Source organism: Syngnathus leptorhynchus, chromosome 13 (assembly GCF_054491065.1).
Source record: "Syngnathus leptorhynchus isolate UIUO chromosome 13, UIUO_Slep, whole genome shotgun sequence".
Taxonomy (NCBI): Eukaryota; Metazoa; Chordata; class Actinopteri; order Syngnathiformes; family Syngnathidae; genus Syngnathus; species Syngnathus leptorhynchus.
Genome location: NC_141207.1, coordinates 3,754,578 through 3,777,042, shown reverse-complemented (window position 1 = coordinate 3,777,042; position 22,465 = coordinate 3,754,578). Strand labels below are relative to the sequence as shown.

At 40.3% G+C, this 22,465-nt stretch overlaps 1 protein-coding gene across 5 annotated transcripts in view; it reads left to right on the top strand.

Annotated features, from left to right (window-relative positions):
- negr1 (neuronal growth regulator 1) overlaps positions 1–22,465 on the top strand; it is a 113,105-nt gene that overhangs the window by 77,672 nt on the left and 12,968 nt on the right. For 3 of the 5 annotated variants that reach the window (XM_085928361.1, XM_085928365.1, XM_085928362.1), the window contains 3 exons: positions 136–256; positions 2,560–2,708; positions 10,200–10,241. In XM_085928361.1, coding sequence (XP_085784487.1) covers positions 136–256; positions 2,560–2,708; positions 10,200–10,241 — 312 coding nt within the window. Of the gene's footprint in view, positions 1–135; positions 257–2,559; positions 2,709–10,199; positions 10,242–11,128; positions 11,170–11,963; positions 12,241–22,465 lie in introns of those variants that run through there. The other 2 variants (XM_085928364.1, XM_085928363.1) reach the window with 2 other exon arrangements.

The window sequence follows — 22,465 nt, the reverse complement described above, 5'->3', positions numbered from 1 at the left end:
TGTGAACATTGACTGCGGTATTAAAAGGCTGTCATTTTGCTTCGTTTTTTTTTCCTCAATAAAACCGCACTCTCAACTGTAGAATAACAATCGAAATGTGTTTTTCCCTAACATATTTGTCTTTTTTCTCTCCAGTTGCCCCATCCATTCATGAGATGAAAAGCCATGGTGTTGGTTTGGGACGCACTGCTCTGCTAAGGTGTGAGGCAGCTGCTGTGCCTTCACCAACATTTGAGTGGTACAAAGGGGAGAAAAGGTGAGCAGAGATTGCTTTAGCGTCGATGGTCACTTGAATGAGCTGTGTTCCATTTCTTCTGCTGAAAAGTCTGTCCTCTGTCACGGCTTCAATTCACACCAAGAATGATTCATATGGGGTTGTGGCCTCAAAATAATACAAAGTAGAGGAAAATGATTTCAATAGTTTTCAAATTAATCATCAATCATATTCCATGTATTATCAGTCCTGTGTAGGTACTATTTACAATAAGTATGGAATGAATGCACAAATTTATAAATAATCCCTGTCTAATGTTTTTTGAAGTAGGAGTTAACACTGCCGGTATTCTATCACTGATAAGTACAAGATTACTTGATGTTACAGGCAATGCATTAGCATAATTAAAGAGGTGCCTTTCTTATCTGTTTTCCCTCAGAAGGAAAATGGTTTGTCATTCTGTTTGGCTGGATGCTAGGGAAAGACCGCATAAATGTAGCCGATAAAGCCTAATAACATTTTCCCTTGCAATCCTCTAAAATTTGTCTCTGCATATACATTACTCATTTTACACCCAAGTACTGTTGGATTAGAAAAGAAAAACATTATTTGACCGTTCCTGGTGAGCACGACTTCAATCACTTGCTCCTTCTGTGTAATCATGCAATCAATTAATTCAAATCACTCAGGAATCAAGCTGCCAGGAGTGTTTTGTTGAGTCTAAAATACTTTTATTTTTGGTGACTTCCTACTTGGTGATATCTTAATTTACTCTTTATCAATTTAAGGACAGAAGTACCGTAATTTCTGGACTATAAATTGCTCCGTTGTACAAGTCGCACCAGCCATAAAATTCATGGAAAAGACATATATAAGTCGCACTGGAGTATAAGTCGCATTTTTGGGGATAATGTATTTGATAAAATCCAACACCAAGAACAAACATGTCATCTTGAAAGGCAATTTAAAATGAAAATAGAATAGAGGCAACAACGGATAATTGTGTGGAATACCAACGTTACATGACACATAAACAACGAACTGAGAACGTACCTGGTATATTAACATAATATATTAAGAGTTATTCAAATAACTATAGCATCAATAACATGCTAACAAGTTTACCAAACCATCAGTGTTACTAATCAAATCAAATCAAACAAATCACTAAATCCAATGAAATCTTCATCTTCTATGTCACAACTCTGCTAACTCCGGAAGTAGAAGATGCAGCGCTTCCTCTTCAACGTGGCTTACGTGAGACTCATCGTCAGTTGCAGTTCCAATTATTCCACAGGCCTAGAGCGGCCTCTTGCGACTTAGTGAGAAAATAACATGTGAAATTATATAATGTGTTAATTGATAAATGATATAATAAATGATATAATGTGTTAATGATTTCACACATAAGTAACTCCTTATACTCATAAGTCAAACCCCCGGCCAAACTATGACTTATAGTCCGGAAAATACGCTATGTGGTCTTCATTGTTCAGCACAAAAAAAAAACAATAGGATTGGTGTCTGTACAACACCAAAAGCAGGAGAAATCGAGGGCCACTTTTGTTTTCCCAGTGCGTTCTTTTTTTGTCTATCTGTTTTATGGCCTTAACATCATTTCAGTGCTGCTGCCAGTTTGCCACTGCTGAAAAAGCGTAACACTCTTTGACAAACTACTTTTCATGATCTGTCACAGCTTTGAATGGAGGCGAGGGAGTCTTTCATGTGCATGTCTGGGTGGTGGTGCTTTCAAATTGAATGAGAAGATTGAGGAGTTGTTTAATGTTGACCCAAAAAGAGAAAAGCTCACTTGGAGGCTACCATCAAGATTATTAGTGAGGCTGTCACGTTGGGACATCGCTTGAGAAAAGGTCTAATGAAGTGGGTTAAGGCACAGTTTCTCATACTATAAACAAAGGAGTTAGGATAGTATATACAACACGCCTGCTCTGTGAAGTATGAGAAGGATTATGACAAGGGTACTTCCTTAAAAAAGGGTTTAGTTCAAGAAATGGCAGAGGCTTGACATTTAACATATTTTATATACTTTATATATTATATATATTTTACTTTATATAATTCCACACACTATTTCAAGCTATAAATGACTTTTAATTTCATAACACAGCACAACATAATCTTCGTCATTTCACCTTTTCAAGGCTTCAGATCTGACACACCAAGGAATAACTAGACCAGCTGAAGAGGCTATTGAAGTGCTACTTAGTGTCAGGATGACAAACATTTGCGCTGTCCTTGACACCTCTCTCCTCCCCCTTGACATTTTCTGCGCATGTGGGTGAGAAATAAAAGCTTAATGTGTTGTCATTGTGCTCGTTTTTCAGGATTATCAAGGGTCAGGGCATCGAGATCAAGAGCCTCAGTTCCAGATCAGTCCTAACAGTGACCAACATGACCGAGGATCGTTACGGAAACTACACGTGTCTTGCTACCAATAAACTTGGGACCGCTAATGCCAGTGTGCCTCTCATCCGTAAGTTCCGTTACACCGGATTTTTTATTCTTATTTTTGTGCTGGTTTGTTGAAGTCTTTTGGCTGCTAAAGGCGATTTGTGACCTCAGAAGCATTTATACCAGAGGAAACCCACAACTAAGCACTATTTCAACTTTTTGCCCACACATCCTCACCGGCGTTGCAGTACGTGTTGGCCCGCCAACTCTTTTATTCGCTTTTATTCTTTTCAACTCACCACTCTTGCTGCTTGTATAGAGAATATCTTGTCTGTGTGTTGCTGTGGGTCTACTTAGAAATTTTGCATGAGCATTGACATTTAGTTTCACGTCAAGATTAGCACAATTGCAGCACAGAGGTCAGCGATGTTAAGATGAATGCTGAAAAGGGTGATTGCAAAAGAAGACTGCAAGGCAAACCTTTCATAACTTTTATATTTTTTTTAATATATCAAACTAGGTTCAAAAGGTGGAGGAGACTAAAAGCCAAAGTGCTGGTGCACAAATTGTCAGACATCCCAAGAATAGTTATTACTCAAGGCAAGAGACTACCACACAATACAGATGACTGAAATATTGTATGAGTGAAAACCATGGACATTTGAATTGTGTATGAACACAGACAAACTACTGAGACCCACTTGGCATTAATTATCATACAGACGTCTTGCAAGACTCAACTCTAAAAGCGAGGATGAATATTTATATTTTTTGCAAACCGTCTGCAAGAAAATACCATCGATCCGTTCCCTTCCACTTATCTGAGGTCAGGTCATGGGGGCTGCATCTTAAGCACTTCCCTCTCCCCAGCCACATCGTCCACTCCTCTGAAGAAATTGTGAGGCATTCCCAAGCCAACCAGGAGACGTAGTATCATCTCCGAGTTGTCCTCCTCTCAGTGAGATGTGCCCTAAGCACTTCTCGAGGGAGGCATTCGAGAGGCATCTTAACAAGATGCCCGAGCCACCTCATCTGGTTCTTCTCAATCCAGTAAAGCAGCAGCTTGACACTGAAAATCGGATGATTCAGTTTTACCACCCTATCTGTATGGAAGCGCTTCGACACCCTGTGTAAGAATGTTATTTCGACCCACAGCAGGTGACCATAGGAACTTAGATTGACCACTAAATCGACAGACCGATACAGAGCCTACATCGCTGCCAATGCTGCACTGATCTGCCTGTCGTTCTTCTGTTCCATTCCTCCCTCACTCGTGAACAAGACTCCGGAGGGCATTTCACCTATTTCCGACTGAGTAGCACGGTCTCGGATTCGGAGGTGCTGATTCGTATCCCAGCTGATTCACAATCATTTGCAAACTGATCCACTTATAGTTGAAGATCTCTTGAGCCAACAGAACCACATCACTTGCAAAAAAGCAAACCCTTTGGCTTCACCTAGATATTCTGTCTATAAAGGTTTTGACATGATCACGAAGTCTCTCATGGAACAGGATCGATTATTATTATTATTAGATTATTATACAGTTAACATTGACCGCCTATTCCTTACCTACATACTTACCATTGAAATTGCCATTAAAATTGTGTTGAGTAAACTAACTCCTTGGAGATATCCTGCACAGACATCCCATCTTGGAGAGTCCCACATATGCCTCAGAGGTCTCTCAAATAAGAAACAAGCGTGATACAGGATGCCTAAAGAGCCCAAACCTAGAATAGAATTGAACATCCTGCTTCTCTACACGCCCTCAGTAATTTTTCAAGCCAGTGTGCATTAGAGGAGGCTAAGATGTCGGAAGAAGTGGCAGAGACCAATGTGGTTGGTAAAGAGGAAAGTACAAACCTATCACAAATGCTGGAACAGATCTGTTATCATTTTATAATCTTGCCAAAATCTACAGAGATGAATCATTGAGGATAGGTCCGCAGTATGTCAGAAAAAGACCTAAACCGCACCCAAGGACGGAAAAACTTTGAATCAATAGGACACAAAGGGTGTGGCATGAACCTTATACACCTCAAATGAGATAAATAGATCTTCCGAACAATCGCAAACTGAATGACGGGCTTGATTGGTAGTCATTACAATGACAAGCAACTAGTGAAACAAAAATAGTTTTTCAGCACAAAATGCAGACAGCTGTACAAATTATGCAGTCATCAAGCAAAAATAAAGTGTAATGATTATGATACAATGATGGTTGTGTATGTAGATGATGGAGAAAATCATCCTACAATTCAAGCCGGTATGCCACTGACCGGCGAAGGTTCGCAATCGTTTTTGACCTTAACTGAATGCTGATGAAAAATCAACATTAACGATGTTAAAATTTGCCACTCAGTGGGATACAGGCTGTATAAAGTGACCAGTGGTTCAGGGTTTACGATAGAAGCCGAATGTGCAAATGATGCAAAGAGTCTTTGAGCATGTTAAAATGTCCATTGGTGTGGAATAGCGATCAATAACAGTTATACAAATATTTAGCTGTGGCAGTTTTCTTAGTCTTCCTATCAATATGTCATTGTCACCGTCATTAATAAGGCAGATGATTGTGGTGTCGTCTGCAAACTTACAAAAAAAAAAAGTTTGACTGCTGTGTATTGGTTGTAAAGTAGGAGATAAATTAGTTTTGCCTGCCACATAATCCAATCTTCACAAATGTAGACGAATCCTAAAGGAACCGTAATAAATAATACTATAATTGATCAATTTCATTTGTTTGAGACACTGGCTTGGCTACATATGTCATTTGATTTAGTTGATAACAGTTATTTCTTTAATTTCTGTGCATGAATGCTAGCTGCTATGTACAGGCATAATTAGCTTTTCTCTTGAGAGGAAAAAAGGGAGCTGTCTGTTTGAGGACAGGGGCTTATGTGTTCAAGTGGATGATTCACCCACCAATTAATTGAGACAAAATGTGAGCGTGAATAGAGTGTGGCAGTAGTGGAGCAACTATGGCATTTTACAAACAATGTGTTATTGAGCCTCTGTTGGATGTGACCTATAAGACAGAATCCCGTTATCTTGTCCACCTAATGCACTTGCCAAGCTGCGAGAAGCAATGCCAGTTAAGGATTGAAGAGCAATGATGTAGAGCAAGGATAAAAGGGAAAAATCAATTTAATGTATTCGGTGATGAAATATGAACAGGTGAATTGAATTATTCACCAGTTTGCGCAGCACCCTTAGATGATAACATTGTCCCTCGTAAGCCAGGGACCGGGAATCCAAAAATATATTTCTGTAGCATTTGCTGTTGTCAAAGGAGCACTTTGCAGTCCTGTTTGTGTATGCACATAGAACATCAAAAGAATACCTCAGATCTTCCAATGGATGATCATAATGTGACGCCGGCGAGGCCTAAAGGGAAGAAAAAAAGAAACCCTCAGCATAAGTTGTTCAACCACCCACAACTTTGTTCTGGCATACTTTTACTTTTCTGTCTGATTCTCTTATTCCTTCTTTTATCTTTTCCTCGTCACCTATTCGTCCCGTGTCATTGTTTTACACCTCTATCTTCTTCTTTCACACACACAAAAAGTGTGTCCTCTCGCCCCTTTTTACTCATGAGTGGAGAAAGGACAATTCTGCTGTCGCCCTTAATGAGGAAAGGCAAGCAATCACCGTGGTGCACTCTCACAGGTACACAGATGCAAATAACAGAATCCAGAGGTGAGACCACAGGTGACTTTGGGGAGCTATTTTAGAAGCAGTCAATAGCCATTGATGAGCAAGATGGGAAGGCGAACGAGGCTTGCATATTTCACCGAGCGTCATACGTTGCATTGAATTTCAAGTGGACGCAAAACATGGCTATTGTGTGGAGAAGGGTCTGAAGATTTATGTGTCCTGATTGTATGAAAAAGGGGCAGTACTCTGACTTCAGCTTTGTTGGTTCTTAATATTCAGATATCTTAAGCGTTGATATCCAATGACAAATCTTTATTATTTTAAGTGTACTCATATATATATATATATATATATATATATATATATACATATATTTTATATAATGTAAAATTTCTGCAAAAATGTGCAATTTTGAAATGCTTAGAAATAGAGCAAAATTCTTGCCGTTTGGCTACATTAACTAGGAACAACTATGACAATGTTTGTCCTTTGTGAGTGACGGTATGACTCTGCTGTGTGTACCACTTGTGACCTGAAATTGTAAAACTTGAGCATATGTTTAAATGATAAACACAGACTATGTACAAACAATCAAAAGTTATTTCAATGACATTCAAGAAAAAACAAAGATAAGCAGCCTGCTGATTTTGCAGCAGGCTCTAGCTGTGTTTAAATCCTTTAGTTCCATAAACATGCTGGTATAAACTGATTATATATGCATAAATGAATGTTAATGCCTGTGAACAAAGACAAACATGGAGCATTACAGAGCTGACATGACATGTGTATTGCATGCCTAAAAAAAAAGTTCATCAGAAACAGAAAACAAGGATTGAACTCGACCTGCTCACTAAGTGGGTGTGTCTAGCTGAATTTAGTTGGAAACACCAAAAGAAATTGTAGCCATTATTTATTTATTGTCTATCTCGTGTTATTCCCACTTTCTTTTTGGGTAACCACATACTACAGTTCGATTTCCCATTTCAACTGCAGGATAGAAGTAAAATTTGATGAAAAGAAGTGAAGCTGCTCTCTCCAATTTTCTGAGAAGTCCTCCAGCTTAATTGGTCAAGCTCTTATACCCTCAGCCCACCTCGGCTTAGCCCCAGTGGAGCTTTCTGCTTCTTCTATACCTCTGCTTTCACACACCCCCCCCCCCCACCTCCCCCCAAGCTGTAATCAGAAGAGACTGATGAAGAAAAAAGTAGTAACTCACTTTCTCTCCATCACCGCCCAGTCTCCCTCAGGCAGAAGAGTCACTGCTGGCTCTGGTTAATGGGCATTGTGTTCGATTGTCACTCCTATTAATCAGCACATGTAGGTGTCGTTCGGACATGTCTCCTCAGCTGACATGATGTTGTTTGCTCACGCTGTGTGATTGTGTCTGAGTCAAGGAGCAGGGAGATGACAGCTAAAAGTGAGACCTGGGCCATAATCATAAATCATTATTGAAGCCAGGTGGAAAATGAAACCTACAGATGCACCCTTCTGCAAGTTGCACTCATCAGAGTTTGAAATCACTCCTGTCTAGTTTTTCTTTTTACTTGTATAAGAAAATGTCAATCACCCAAGGTCAATCCTTACATAACGCACTCTCGGTTGGTGTTTGTCACAGTGGTTTTATGTTAAACACTCACATATATGGGACATGTTAATGTTTGTCTTCTTCTAAAATCTGACTAAAAATATTGCACCATTTACTTGCTTGAATTTACATATTTAGGCAATCAAAAAGCCATTAACATTTTTTTTCACTGGGATGAGGAAACGTTTGGTGCTATGACAATGTGTTTATGCTGCAGCCCAACGGGTTTTAGACATAACGCCCACGTCACAACATCTTCCTGAAGCAAGGAACGTTTATCCCAGGATGAGTGAGCATCATGGATGCCCTGCAGGAGGATACATATTATGGGCAGAATAAAAAAATGACAGAATGAATAATGGTATAGGGCAGTTTGCAGAGAAACTAACGCCAATTTTACAACCATATTTATGAATAAATGAATGAAATAGCTGTTAAACTTCAAGAAATTGTTGAAACAGTTTTATTCGTTTGCATCTTGGCAAACACTGCAAATCCAAAAGGGAGACTTTTCCAGTCAAAAGACATGTACCAGACAGAAATGGAGCGACTGAGTGTCTGAGAGCTGGACGGATTCACTGATAATTCATGCTAAAATATTAATCAGATAGCCTGAGACTGTCTGTTTGAAGAAAGAACTCAAAAGAAATTGTCTTCACATATCTGCTCCCGGAGGACGAGTTGAAGTGGAAGCATTCAATGAAGAAAAGATGCATTCGACCTACCCCTGCACCCGTATGCATTGTGGAGAAGCCACATGAATGCTGATCTTTACACATTTTCAGCTTCAAAAAGGAATGATGAAATGAAATGAAACCACACGGGCCTTAATTGTTGATGGCTTATTCGAGTAGAAGACAACAAAGTCAGTAAACAACAGACAATAGTAGATGGTGCGGATAAATTGAATACTAAATTTGTAATCTGTTTCAAATTAGAAGTCTGGATAGGCTCTTGACTTAGATGGAAAATCCTAATGCAAAATCCGATAACATGCTGGTCTGTTTTTTTGGTACTGTATGAGCAAGGCTGCCATGACATCCCTAGTGACATGGAAGCTCTTCTTCTGTCACCGAGCTGTGAGGAATAAAGTAGCTCACACCTTTGTGGATAGAACAAAGAGTTTGAACAGCTGACTGTGGGCACATGTCCCAAATGCATAGCTGAACAAAACAAGCAGCATAACCACCTCATTGCTTCTCTTTGAGCCTTTAAAGCTCGTTCACGCAGTGTGAACTTAACATCAGTTAAAAATGTTGTTTGCTGAAAGTGATTTGGGAAATACAGAAACGATCTCGTCCTCCAATGTGGCAGACAAACAAATACCGACAACGTGATTGAAACTGTCGATACTGTACCTTCTTCTCATAACACCTTTTGTTGAAGCTGGTCCATCTTTTGTATTTGGAGTCATAAAAAGGCAAATTGCGCAGAGTTGAGAAATTCCTATGTATTGTAAACCTTGTCTGACCCCCGGGTGTGTCTACACGTGGCATTTAAAACCTGGACTATGAAAAAAAAAAAAAGTTCCCATAAAGTTTTGAACATCCCTAGATTTTACATTATTTCATCCCCCAAATGTCATTAATGGTGCAGCCAGATATCTTCCCCTGCAATTCTCGCTGGGTTACCATTACTATTCGACCAATGTGTTTGAATTATATATGATATTTATTTCTGGCAGTTTGTCCATTGCATGCGCCAAATGCACGAATCTGCACTCTGAATTGACAAGTGTAATTTGGCAGCTTGGTGATGAAGTGGTGCCTCTACGAGTGAAAATACAATCCATGCACTGTCTTGATAGGGGGCTTGCTTTTTACTTCGAACTGTCCCGTGAGCACAAACAGCCACAAGAAACCCGATAGCTCTGAACTTGGTAACACTAAGGTGCCCTTCAGTAAAGAGTTATCAATGGCTCATTTGCAAGAGACTTGACCACTGCTCAAAACTCATTTCAAGGAGTCTGTAAGGTATAAAGTGTTATTTAATTATATACTATACATCCCGTAAGAAAGCAGTCACATAGAAAATTGTAGCCATCAGAGAGACGACCATTTATATTGACGGCACGAGGCATGCAGTATGATTGACATTTTCACTCAATGTGGTGTTTCCAAGCATCCTTTCTATTTACATGACTGAGACATCTCTACTACAGGAAGTCTTGAGCATGTGTAGGTTGCATCTCATCACAGAGATGCTGATCCTTTTGTCGTTGCATGCTCTTCTATTTTTTTCTTCCTTTTCACGTTACGTCTCCATTCTGTTAATAATACATGAATGTCCTCTTTCCCTCCCCTTTCCCTCCCCCCCTCTCCTCCCCTGTAGCAATTATTGAACCCACCACCACTAGTGCTGTCTCAAGGCCAGGTCAGTATATGTCACCGTGCTGTACATCAAACTAGCAAAGAGGTCCGTTGCCTCATACTAACCAGACCCGTTATCGTCTCCATCTTATTTCAAATGGCTGGCTGCAACGCCTGCTGGGTGTACAGCTTGCCTGTATGTCCTTAATTTATTATATTTGCTTTATTTTTTATTTTTTTGGGCCTAAAAACTTTGGTTTGGCTTCGACACCTCGGCTCTATAGCCTGGAACCATCTCCACGCGGTGTCCCTTCCATCACAACGCTGCCTGCGCCTCTTTCTCACTTCCCCACGTGAAGTAAATGGTAGCATCATCAAAGTGGTTGTTACATATGCCTCTGGGCCAGATGCTTTTCATAATGCTGATGGCTCCCTCTTCTCTTTGGCTTTCCCACGACCGCCGGCACCACTCTCTTTGCTTCTTAGCGCTAGTTCAACGTAGTAAACATCAAAGGCAGGATGCTGATGGCTCTCGGTTTGTTGTTTGGAAGATGGGATCTCTTCACTCTTTGTATTTCTCCTTCATTTATCCCTCTTTCTTTCCGAGGCTTAATCCTGTAACATCCCTCTCCCTTCCTTCTCTTTCTCTTCCATCTCTTTATACAACCATGTGGTGTTGTGGCCACCCCTGATCTGCTCGTGTTGTTATTGGTGGTGGTGCACTGTCAATGTCACCCTTCTTCCCTCACACTCATCACCGTACTCTCCCATATTGCTGTCCAGAATAATCCCTTCTGTCTGTTCCTCTTTTCTCCCTCTCTAATGGATTTCCATAGTGTAATCTTTTTGCTGCTTATTTCAGCCTATTACTGTCCACATGCAGAATCGTTGAGGAAAAAATGCACAGTTGACGTTAACCATGGATGATTTGGTCTTGTCTTTGGATCTTAGAAATGTATAAAAAGCCATGATGTCACGCAAGAAGCACTGCGGTGAGGAAAGGTTCAACTCATGCTTTGTGTGCATTCTTATAAAAATGAGTGAAATAATTCAAAGTGGGCAATGTTTATTTACAGACCACCAGAGCCTCTACCCTATGGGGGGAGGGGGGGGGGCTTCTCAGTGCCTCAAACACATTTGTGTTGCATACAAATGCAAAACAGCAAAACAATTTAGCAAGCAAATTTCAACGTGTGTATAACTGCAGTGGAAACTCCAGTTAAACCCAATCTGTTTTCATAATTAAAACAATAAGAAATTGAAATCATCCATTCCAAATTGTTCCCAATCTACGTCCACAGAGTTTTTTTTTTTTTTTAAAGGTCAATTTCCATCACATAAATACGTAAAAGTGTAAGGCTGTCTAATCTGTCTTTAACTCTGAAGCTCGGCAATGGATGATGTAATGAAGTAATCACTGCTAGTGGTTCGAAGTCTCTTTACATTACGACTAAATGCAGTTACTTTACTTCTTCTGTTGTTATTGTCAACCTAATGTTGAGCCATATTGGACCCATCAACCAAGACTTGTGCGCACCACATTCCTACAGGGCTGTTTTATTTCTTTGTTTGTTTTTCCCTTTTTGCTAACAATGTGGTGGCATCAGCAGCCAATATACCCCAAAAATACCAATTGAAAAGCAAAAAACACGGGCTTGGTTCCTAGGTTGTTAATTGAGCAGAAGTTGCACAAGATTTGATGGAGTTTTATGTGACCACATGCATGGACGTGATTCAACCTAAAGCTTTTGTCTGACCCTATGTTGTTATGTCTGTGATTGGCTAGCGACCAGTTCAGGGTGTGCCCCGCATACTGCCCAGAGACTGCTGGTGTAGGCCCCAGCATGGCCGTGACCCCCCTAAAGGATAAGCGGTTCGGAAGACGTTAAACACCAAGTGCGTCATTGTGTCCTTATACTTGAAAAAAAAAAAAAAATCTTGAAATATTCAAACATTCAAATTCACCTCTGCTTCCATACCTAACCTTATGCAAGGTTTTGTATTGCATGATGGATGTGCTCAGTGTTTTTGTGACTTTTTTGTCCAGCCTTATGAATAGATAGCATTGTTTCCTCTTTGACAGTGTGGAGACAATGTGTGGGTTAAGCAGGAACTCCCCTGCCCATGCCTCCACTACCAAATATAATTACCCGTGGATATTCCGTCCGATAAAAACTTTAAATAAACTCTGTGCCGAGTAGCAGACCTGGCGCGACCTCCATCTCTCATTTGATGTAATGCCGGCAGAACAAATGACAATTTCATGGTCCAAAGGAGCACCAGTGGAGATCAACTCGTGCAGAAACTCACTTCTCTCGTTTACTCCTGACTTTTCGAAATTAAAAGTCGCCTTGCTTAAAGAACTAAAAAATGAGAATAATTATAGAGACCAGCAAATACTTTTCTCTCCACTTGTTTATCATCTGCGGTCACGTCTCCTTTAATAAAGTTTGGAGTATACGAGAAAAATATACAATTTATGTCTGCAAGGGAAACAAACCATTAGGTAGAAGCATTGTTCCTCATGGTGAGCGTTTGTTGAAGCCGACTAAGTACATTTTGATAAATAAAGTCAAAGTCAGCTTTATTGTCAATTGATCTTTGATGATTTTACCAGACCTTAATTAGAAAAATACTGAGACTTTTTATATTACTTCCTGGATCATCTGGAAATTAATGAGATTGTAACATAAAATCATTTAACGAAACAAAATTCACTTTCACAAAATTAATTTATGCATTTGAGATGAACACTTAAAGTACAGCCTCACTCAATTTTGGGAGCAGCAGAAGTCCCAGTTAAAATATATTGATCACACAGCAACAAGTGCAGAAACTTTTTTTTTTTTTCCATCTGAAACTTCCCATGTTTGCAACAGGATTTGGAAAATCTCCTCAAAAGCCCGTGGTGGGCAGAGAATTGACTTGGCATCGTTGTGGTGGAGAGGCGGCTTTTGGAGCCTAAAATGTTCAGTTGCAAGCTTTGCGTTTGGGCTGAAAATGGACGGTATGGAGGCAGTAGCAGAGAGCAAGGTGACAGATAAGATGAACCTTCCTCACTGACCCGCTCCCACCCACGCTGTGACCAACTGTGACAGATGGTGAGCGCGTTCATCCACCAGCACATTCTACCAAAGAGCAAGTCGGGAGTGCTTCAGGCGTTCACTCGTGTCACCGGCCATCGCAACTCCACCACGGCAAACGTGACCGGAGCCTAATCCAGCTGTGACCCAAGCCGCTTTCTCCCAGCAATGTCAAACTAATTGTGGTCATCACAGCTACTGCAACATCAAAATTCAGTGTTAATTATTACTGGCTCTGCCTGTTCAACTGTGCTCTATTTTATGTCCAAAACCACTTAACCCTTAACTTATCCTCCCTGTCTTCAGCATGTGTGTTTTGTCTGCATTCAGCTCAACATAATACACAGCAGCCTGAAGCAGCTGGCTTGCTACTACCCTGTCATCGAAATGAAATGTAGATGTGTGATGATAACATCTATTCCCAGAGGCTATAACTTGTCTTTATTCCTACAAATCACTTGACAGTAGCAAAACTGTACTAAGCCACGCTTAAGTGAACTAAACTTCTGGTTCAATGGACACTAAATGCATTATGCATAAAGTGTATGACTCCAATTCCTGAGTGTTTCTTCTAAATAAACAAAGAAATATCCATGCAGACTGAATCTAGTAGAATGAAGATAATACTCAAACCTTTACCCCAAGAGATTTTAAATGAACAGGTTAAGGAAGGTCACTCAATGTTTTCAACACCTGTACAGTTGGCAATTGACCAGCATCCTAATACGGGTTGCATTGTGCTTTTTCCATTGTACTGTGTTTTGTCCTCTTGTGAACTGGAGGTCTTTCTGATTGGCCGGTTTCATTTAAATGGGTCAGTAGCTATTGGGAAGTTACAATAAAGCAGTGGTTGGAAACATTGTGAGGGTGGTCACATTTCTATCTTAATTCAAAATCTATGTGGATGTCTTCAGAAAGAAAAACGTTACTTATGGGACTGCCTAAAGCTTGGCTTTTGTTAAAAGTAAAATTATCTGAAAAGTTGGACCGGACTCCTGAATTAATCTGTAAAATCTCTCCAACATTCACATTATTCTATTCTGCTGTAGCAGGGAAAAGCACAAACTGAAAGTATGGAAATGTGTCAAGTAGCAATTACAACATTGTCAGCTTGGACAACAGTGTCCTTGGATTTGCGAGTCTCCCCGGCTAATGGTAGTATGAATACACCACACTTATGAAACATTCATCAGGGTGGACCGTAACCCACTGATAAGGTTCTATTTTCTGAAGAGAATTATCCGGTGAGTCCTCGCACGCAGAAAAAAATAAATAAATACAGCGTTAGTGTTCGCCTGCCTCACTTAACACTGTGTGCCGGCTGTCAGACCCACTGAGCTACCCACACAGATAATCCGTTTTGGAAGTGCGTTTTCCAGCAGCCTTATCAGTCTATGGTAGTGAGATCAAGAGCAGTGCAAGCCCTTCTGCGACCTTCCTTGGTTCTCGTAGTTTGTTTAGAGGTGATGTGCTGACCTTCATTTTTGAAAAAGTGTTAACTCTTATAGAAATCAAGTGGCTGATAAACAGATGTGTGCATGTCATCTCGACTACTTGACCTCCGGTTCCATGGGTGCTGTAAATACAGAGATGAATAGTTGTTGTGACCAAAGGTGACTTCAAAACCATTTATTTTGTCCCTTGGGAATGCACCCTTTACATTAAATGTATCCTCTTCTTTCTAGTTATTCATACTGGTCATGAGCGTTACATGGTGATCGTGCAAAACATCAAAGCAGGCTTGCGATTCAAGTCCGCCTCAGAGAACATCACTCCCCGTGTCTTAATACGACATTTGCATACAATAAGATCATGCCAGCATGAACTGACTTTAAAATAACTTTTTTTTCTTTTGCTACCCACGCAGTTGTGAATTGTGATTCGATGTAAAGTGTACTCAGGCCTTTTTTGTAGTGGCATCTTTCCCAGTTTTTAACCTTCTGTTTTAGTTTTTTTTTTTTTTTTTCCAAGACTTGCAGTCATACTCATAAGCTGAAAGTGTTTCCATATAAGCAAAGACCACAGAGTCACTTGTTATGGGACAAAGAAATATATGTTTTTTTTAACTCAAATCTTTTTCTAACTTTAATTGGAACTCTAGCTACAGCACTTGTGGTTATTAATGAAACAATTCAGTTGGAAAGAGGAATTTGGTGCTCCCAACACGCAGACAGGACTCAGTTGCGCGAGAGATGAAGCAGAAAATGGATAGCCATTTCCTTTTATGGCCACAGAAGGCTGCTGTCGAGATTCAGTCTTTGTCTATAATTGAGACACCAGGGTATATTCTTTTTCTGGACAGAGTCTAATGGTTTGTGCATTAAGGAGCGTGATTGAAGAAAGCCCTATACTTACAGTAAGGGCTGCAGTAAATCACAAAATGCCATTTTTTTTGGTCCAATTTTGTTGATGGCAGTGGTCTCACACTGTGCAGTTTACATCACTATCGTTCTTCCTCATGTGGTGGGAGCACCCTTTGGTAAATGGGTGTAATTTTGAGCTACGAGAGTGAACACTCAGTGATAATGAAAGTGAAGTTTTGCCATCATCTCCAGCAATCCTTCACAACGGAGGAATTGCATTTGACCTGTGAACCCTCAGAACCTAACGAGATAAATTCCCATTAGATTTGTTTGATGACTCCAAATCTTGTGCTCTTCGGTTTTTAATCATTCTCAAAGTAATTATTTGTTACCATCGCTTTATTCCCATGCATGGCGCAGTTATCAGTACTAGATTTGGGAACTTTTTTTTTGACAGAGGGAAGGGGTGCTCACCATTGAACTAAGTTGAATATACTGTACTCCTCTGTTTTGGTTCACCATCATTTTCTAGATGTGGGTTTTCAAAGGTTTTTATATGTGACAGCTGGTTTGCAGCAGATTATTGGTGTTTTATGTGAGCGTGCCAGTGGAGATGGAGTCTTTGTAGCCTACCAGCTTTAAAATACTTAAACCTCTGGAATCCTTCCCACCCGCGACATGCCGTTTCCCCATGTTTTTGAATCTTGAACGAATAGGATGCCTCGTATATGTCACGCCATGATAAATGGTGGGAATTGCACTGCAATTAGCATCTCTATTCTAAATACAACCTGACTGATGACTCAGACCGAGGAAGAAGCCTGCAATGCGCTTTGCGCTCATTTGTTTTCAAAACGGTTTTGCCAGGACAGAATACATCCCATTATCCGAGCATTATTTCACCCACAATAAAATCTGTTGTCGTGGAATATTATTTTATTTGTTTTGATAAACTACTGAATATTTTCACCTCTTCTGTTTTCTTCTTTATTCAGATATACAGTACATACTGTATTTTCCAGACTACAAACCACTACCTTCTGCACAAGCTTTGAACTCTGCGGTTTATAGTCTAGTGGGGTTTTCTATGGATTTTTCATCATTTTTATGACATTGCATATTCTCTTATATATGGAAATTAAACATTAAAACACCTGCGGTTTATAGTCCAGTGCGGCTTATATATGAACAAAACAAAAAATTCCCCAAATTATAGCTGGTGCACCATATATTCAGGTGCAGTTTATAGTCCACAAATTACTGTAATGTTTTTCATTATATTTTTTATCATTATTTCGAATGAAGAATATAGGTGCTGAACATAGGTCACAGGTTTTTTTTAAGGCATTTGTTTTTTAGAAGAATTTCTATGAATACATGTTTACTCGCAAAATCCGTCCTCTGCATTTACCTCAAGGCAGTAGTAAACACAGGGGGCAACTTTGTGCCTCGGGAAAAGTTCAGAGTTTCAATGTCTTGCTGAAGGACGCCACCGCCCCGAGTCTGGCAGTTGTTGGATGGTCCATTGAATCCTCTCTAATTTTGTCTGTCCACACTTGACAAAGCTGAAGGGCTTTTTTTGTCAACGACTTCAAGTGGGATCCCCATGGTGGCAGTCTCTTATCTTAACCACTTGGCAATAGCTGCCTTTTTCATTTTAGTCAAAGGATGTTGAGCAAAATATTGCATCTTTCTCTCTACCCACACTGCGTATTTGCTTGTGTATTGGAACTCATCAGAAATCAGAGAGAGCCTTGTGATCAATGATGACAATACAGTTCGTCTTTTAAACATTGCTCTCAAAGTTGTTTTTAGTCATCGGTTCTGTGCAACTTCTCGTTTTTTCTTGGGCTGGCTTTGGCCGTATCTGTACGTAAGCTGCTCTTCAAGGCGTCCTGCGGACAAACAACACATCTCACATTGTGTGACAGGAGGACTCAATGGTGCTCTCACGAAGCAGGTTTTCCCCTCTTAGCCTCTTCTCTGTCCACATAAAGAGATTTTTAAACAAGTTCTATTGACTTGCTGCACTTGTTTCACCTTCAGCAATGTGGTATTATCGACTACATGAATCCATATGCACTGTCCTTATAGCACAGCATCGAGTAGGGTGTGCCAACCTCTAAGAGTCCTTTCTGTTGTCTTTTCTTTCATTTCATATTTTTCGTTTTTGCACTCTCCTTTGTGAACTTTACACTGGCTCTGCTGCTGCACAATGTTTGTAATTATTTTTTATTGGAGCCTGCAAAGAGCTTCTCCCAACCACTTAAATAATCTAAAATCACACTCCAAGAAACTTACTTCAACCACTTTCAGAAAAAAGCTCTCACTCAGACCGACAACGATCGGTGGTTTTGGCTAGAGTAGATCCACTGACTATCCCGCTGTCTTCCAATGCTTTTTTTATTGACAAACCACACCTGAAGAGCTTGAGGTTTTTTAACGTGGTTAGAAAAGGTCATGGCATTAAGGAATGGCATTCTCTTTGGGGGGAATGTATTGCCGTTAAATAAGGTTAGTTCTATCGGCTCAATTTCATTCCTCTCTGGTATAGCTAAGAGACAGTTAACCTTACAATAATACTGAAGGTTATCAATTCAGTTTAGTGTGGCATAACCAGATAATCACTCATTGAAGGCATAGTAAATATCCTAGAACATGCTTGTTCTTTAACAGATCCTTGGTACGCAATGACCTAATAGAAATATAAAAGCATTTGCAATAAGATTAATACTTATGAAACCTGCAAAAAACAACTAAAAGGTCATTTCTGGTGTTTGGGTTAGCCAGATAATTTCTCAAATCTTCCACCTTTGGACTGCTTTTGAAAATGTTGCACTTTCAAGGCCTTATCGAATAAATAAGCAGCCAAAACAATGTGGCAGCATAATTGGTCCCTGGAACCTGTCAACCTTTTCCTGTAGTGGGTACGCATTTATTTTTGTTGACAGTTTGTCACTCAAAACATCACAAAAAGGTCTGCAAAGCTGTCATTTTAATTGGACAAGTGTAGTACTCATCTGTGACAGAAGAGGTGGCAGTGAGTTGCTGCCTGCTCTAAATCAAGAGTTTAACCTCCCTCCTATCATGGTGTCAAATCTCCTTCACACGCTCTGTGATCCCTCATTTATTGCTGATAATTGGTTCCAAGATAGGTGAAAAAAATGTGTGAAAGCACAAGACTTTTATAATTATATTCAAATAATTATTTATGTAATTATAAATATTGTAATTTATTTTATAAACACTTTATTGTATTTTTAAAGCAAAAAATATATTTTAGAAACTCACAGTCACAAAAAAATCTACCGTAAACATGTCACTGTTCCACTCTGTGCTGGCTGGCTGACGCGCCCTCGCACTGGTCCAATAAGGAACAGCGTGCGCTGCCACCTGTGTCCTAGTTAACGGCTGATTAGGGCGTGTATTTAAACCTGCAAGCCCGTCAGTCTGAGGTGGTTTGTCTGTCTTGATACACGTATACCTACCACCTGGTTCTGCTATGCCACGCGATTCCCATTTGCTTGAGCCGCTGTGTAGTGTGATCTCTGTTTAGCGAAAGCCTGTTTTTATGATCTGCTCTGACCTCTGTTTGGCACGACCTTCTGTCTGTCCCTGACCACGAGCTTGCTATATCAGTCTGCTTCGATGATGCGGGAGGCTGAGATAAAGCGTGGTTAGAATTGCTCTTATAGCTCTAAACAAATCAGAGGCAATAGAACAGATCAACATGTTCCCATTGATCTCGTCTCCTCTACTGTCCAATAGTGTGCTGTAAAGTCATATGGGCAGACAAAGCCCTGCGCTCCAAGTGACCCTGTAAAAAGCCACAATAGACCGAAATATCCGCAATATTCAATATTCGTGAAAACCTGTGATGCACTGAGGCTGCGAAAGACGAACCGTGAAATAACGAGGGATCACTGTATAACGTTACATCCCTCCATCCATTTTTCATACGGCTTGTCCCCATGGGGGTTACAGGTGTGCTGGAGCCTATCTCAGCAGTCATCGGGCAGTAGGCGGGTGACACCCCAAACTGGTTGCCAGCCAATTGCAAGGCACACAGGAACAATCATTCGCACATGCACTCACACCTACGGCCAATTTGGAGTGCTCAATTGGCAACAAACACAATTGCACAACAAACTGATGACTAACTAGTTTTGAAATCGGGGACTAGTAAATTCTGTTCAAATAGTTTAAAAAGATTAATGGTAATAAAATTGACTAGCAATATCTGTTTTTAAAAAGTGAAGACAATTTGTACTTTTAGTAAGGACACAAAGTCGATGCAAAATTTTTCTTTGCAGGCCGTATCTGGCCCGCGGGCCTTGAGTTAGACACAGATGTTCTAGATTAGAGTACATAAAGAAACAAACAATCAACAAACATCTGCCAATTTGCCAATGGTTTTTACTGATGTTAGAAGGGCTAGAATCAATTGATGTAATCGGCAGGCAGATTAATGGCTAAACCGGCCCTGATTTACATATTGTTCAATATTATTCCCAAGGACCATGATGGTGTGTGTGTCTGCTGTCTTGGTATTGTGGGACTGGGAACATTTTCCAAAGGTTGGCAGGTCTGCAAGCTTCACAAGTTCTTCCAAGCCAAGTGTGTCCCGTTTGATAGCAGGATTTGCGTATGGATGTTCGCATTAGTTGTGGATGGCTGCTGCTGACAGTCAATGATACACTTCTTCTTGCACACACCCTTGCACAAACACTTCCCTGCCTCCTGCACAGCTCAGCGGCTTCTCATTTTAGCCGAGTTCCTCTCATGCAACAGAGGAATTAAAATGCAAGCGCTTAAGGGCAAAGCCCCCAAGGCCCCAAATAGAAACTATTAACTCTTTACTATTCCCTTGGCTTTCCAGCTGATGACTTATTCAAGGCTCTTGACAAGGAACTGGCCTCCATAGATCCACTAATAATAATGAGGAAACGTCACTGAGCATGCTGAGAGATGCCTTTGGCAAAAAGGCGAACTGCACAGAGGATGGCCTTCGAAACCCACCTTGCATTTCTTCGTTTTCCCTCATCTGCGTTAACATGTTTGAGCATCTTACAAGCCCCTCGTAGGTCTCCCACCTTTGGCTTTTAATTAATTGGAACTGAGAAATCCTGCACCGTGTCACTTGAAAGCAGACTAGCGGATTAAGCCATTTTGTTATTGCTAATGCCATATAACATGGCGAGATCTTTTTGATGGTGGGTGGCTCCCAGTGGGCCCCCAGCCACAGATCTGCATACCAACATGAAACAGCAGAATACGAGGGAATGTGCCTTTCACCACTAGAAGACTTTGACATCACAGAGAAATATCAAAGGCATTCTATTATTGTTCAACTTGCTTCGCTTTGGACGGATCTCAGTGGTGTGTGTGTTCGCTTTGATATGACATTGAGCAGATTGATGTGGGTTGAGTTGACGAGGAACTTTTTGTTTCAGATCAGACCAAGCCTACAGTTAAAGTCTTTTAAAATGAAAGTTTAAAAAGTGATTTATAACGCCGTCAAGAATATTTACCTTTATGACGTATTGATTTTTTTGTGCAATTTGCTGAATAAATTAGCATTGATATCCCAATTCAATACTTAGATTCTCGATTTTTAACTAACATTTTTTTTACTGAATTGTCTGTGCTGCTCTGAGGATTAATCTCTCGACAGATTATATGTAACTAACACTGTTACCCTTCACATTTGGCCGTAATTATCTGTATCGGATTGAAGGCAACAAATTTAAATGACAATGTGCTTTTGGATGAAATGCCACTTAAAATGGCACGGCATAGAAATTGCAATGGATTGTGAAGTGTGTGTGTGCGTGCGTGTGTCTACTTGTACTCAGCGCAAATGCACCAATACAATATTTTCCTTCCCTTCCTTCTCTGATCAGTCAATATTGTTTCACCTCAAGTATTGTTTATTGCTTTTTCATTAAAGTAGCTCATAGCTTTCTATAGTGTAGCAAAGAGGATCCATTTACATGGAAAATGATTTTCTTTTTTTCATATGCGTGGTTATGAAGATGTTTGACACCTTTCAGAGTAAGATGATCATCAGTCCTTTTCTGTTACGCTAAAGTTTAGCGGCTAAACATTAATGTCATTGCACAAAGAGCACACAGCTCAGCACTTTGAAGCCATTATACAAAATGCACTTTGAGCAGATTGAATGAACTTGTACTGTATATCATACTTAACTTTCAAATACACCTGTTTTATTTTTCCTGCATTGATGAGTCTAATCACCTTGAAACGTGCACGTTTCTCATTGTTCGAAACAGTGGAACCTCTAAAGCAGGATTCCACCCGAGGCTAATTTGTAATTACATAAATAAATGAATCTAATTAGTAAAATGCACCGTTTAAACTGGCAAATTCAAACCTTAGTCATGCATGACATTGCACAAGACCTTACCATATTGTGCTGCATTGCAACTTAGGAAAAACATTGCCACATTGAAGCAAAATATTATATTGATTAAGGTCTTGTACTATAATTAAAACTCATGTTTCACATGACATCACCTATGCTGATTTTGTGGTTTTAATTTTATGCCAAAATGTTATCCATCCATCCATTTTCTACACCACTTGTCCCCACGGGGGTCCCGGGTATGCTGGAGCCTATCCCAGCAGTTATCGGGCAGTAGGCGGGGGACACCTTGAACTGGTTACCAGCCGATTGCAGGGCACACGGACACAAACAACCATCCGCACTACGGGCAATTTGGAGTGCTCAATCGGCCTACCAAGCATGTTTTTGGGATGTGGGAGGAAACCGGAGTGCCCGGAGAAAACCCACGCGAACATGGGGACAACATGCAAATTCCACACTGGGAGGGCCGGAGGTGGAATTGAACCCACACCCTCTTAAATGTGAGACGTGCTAA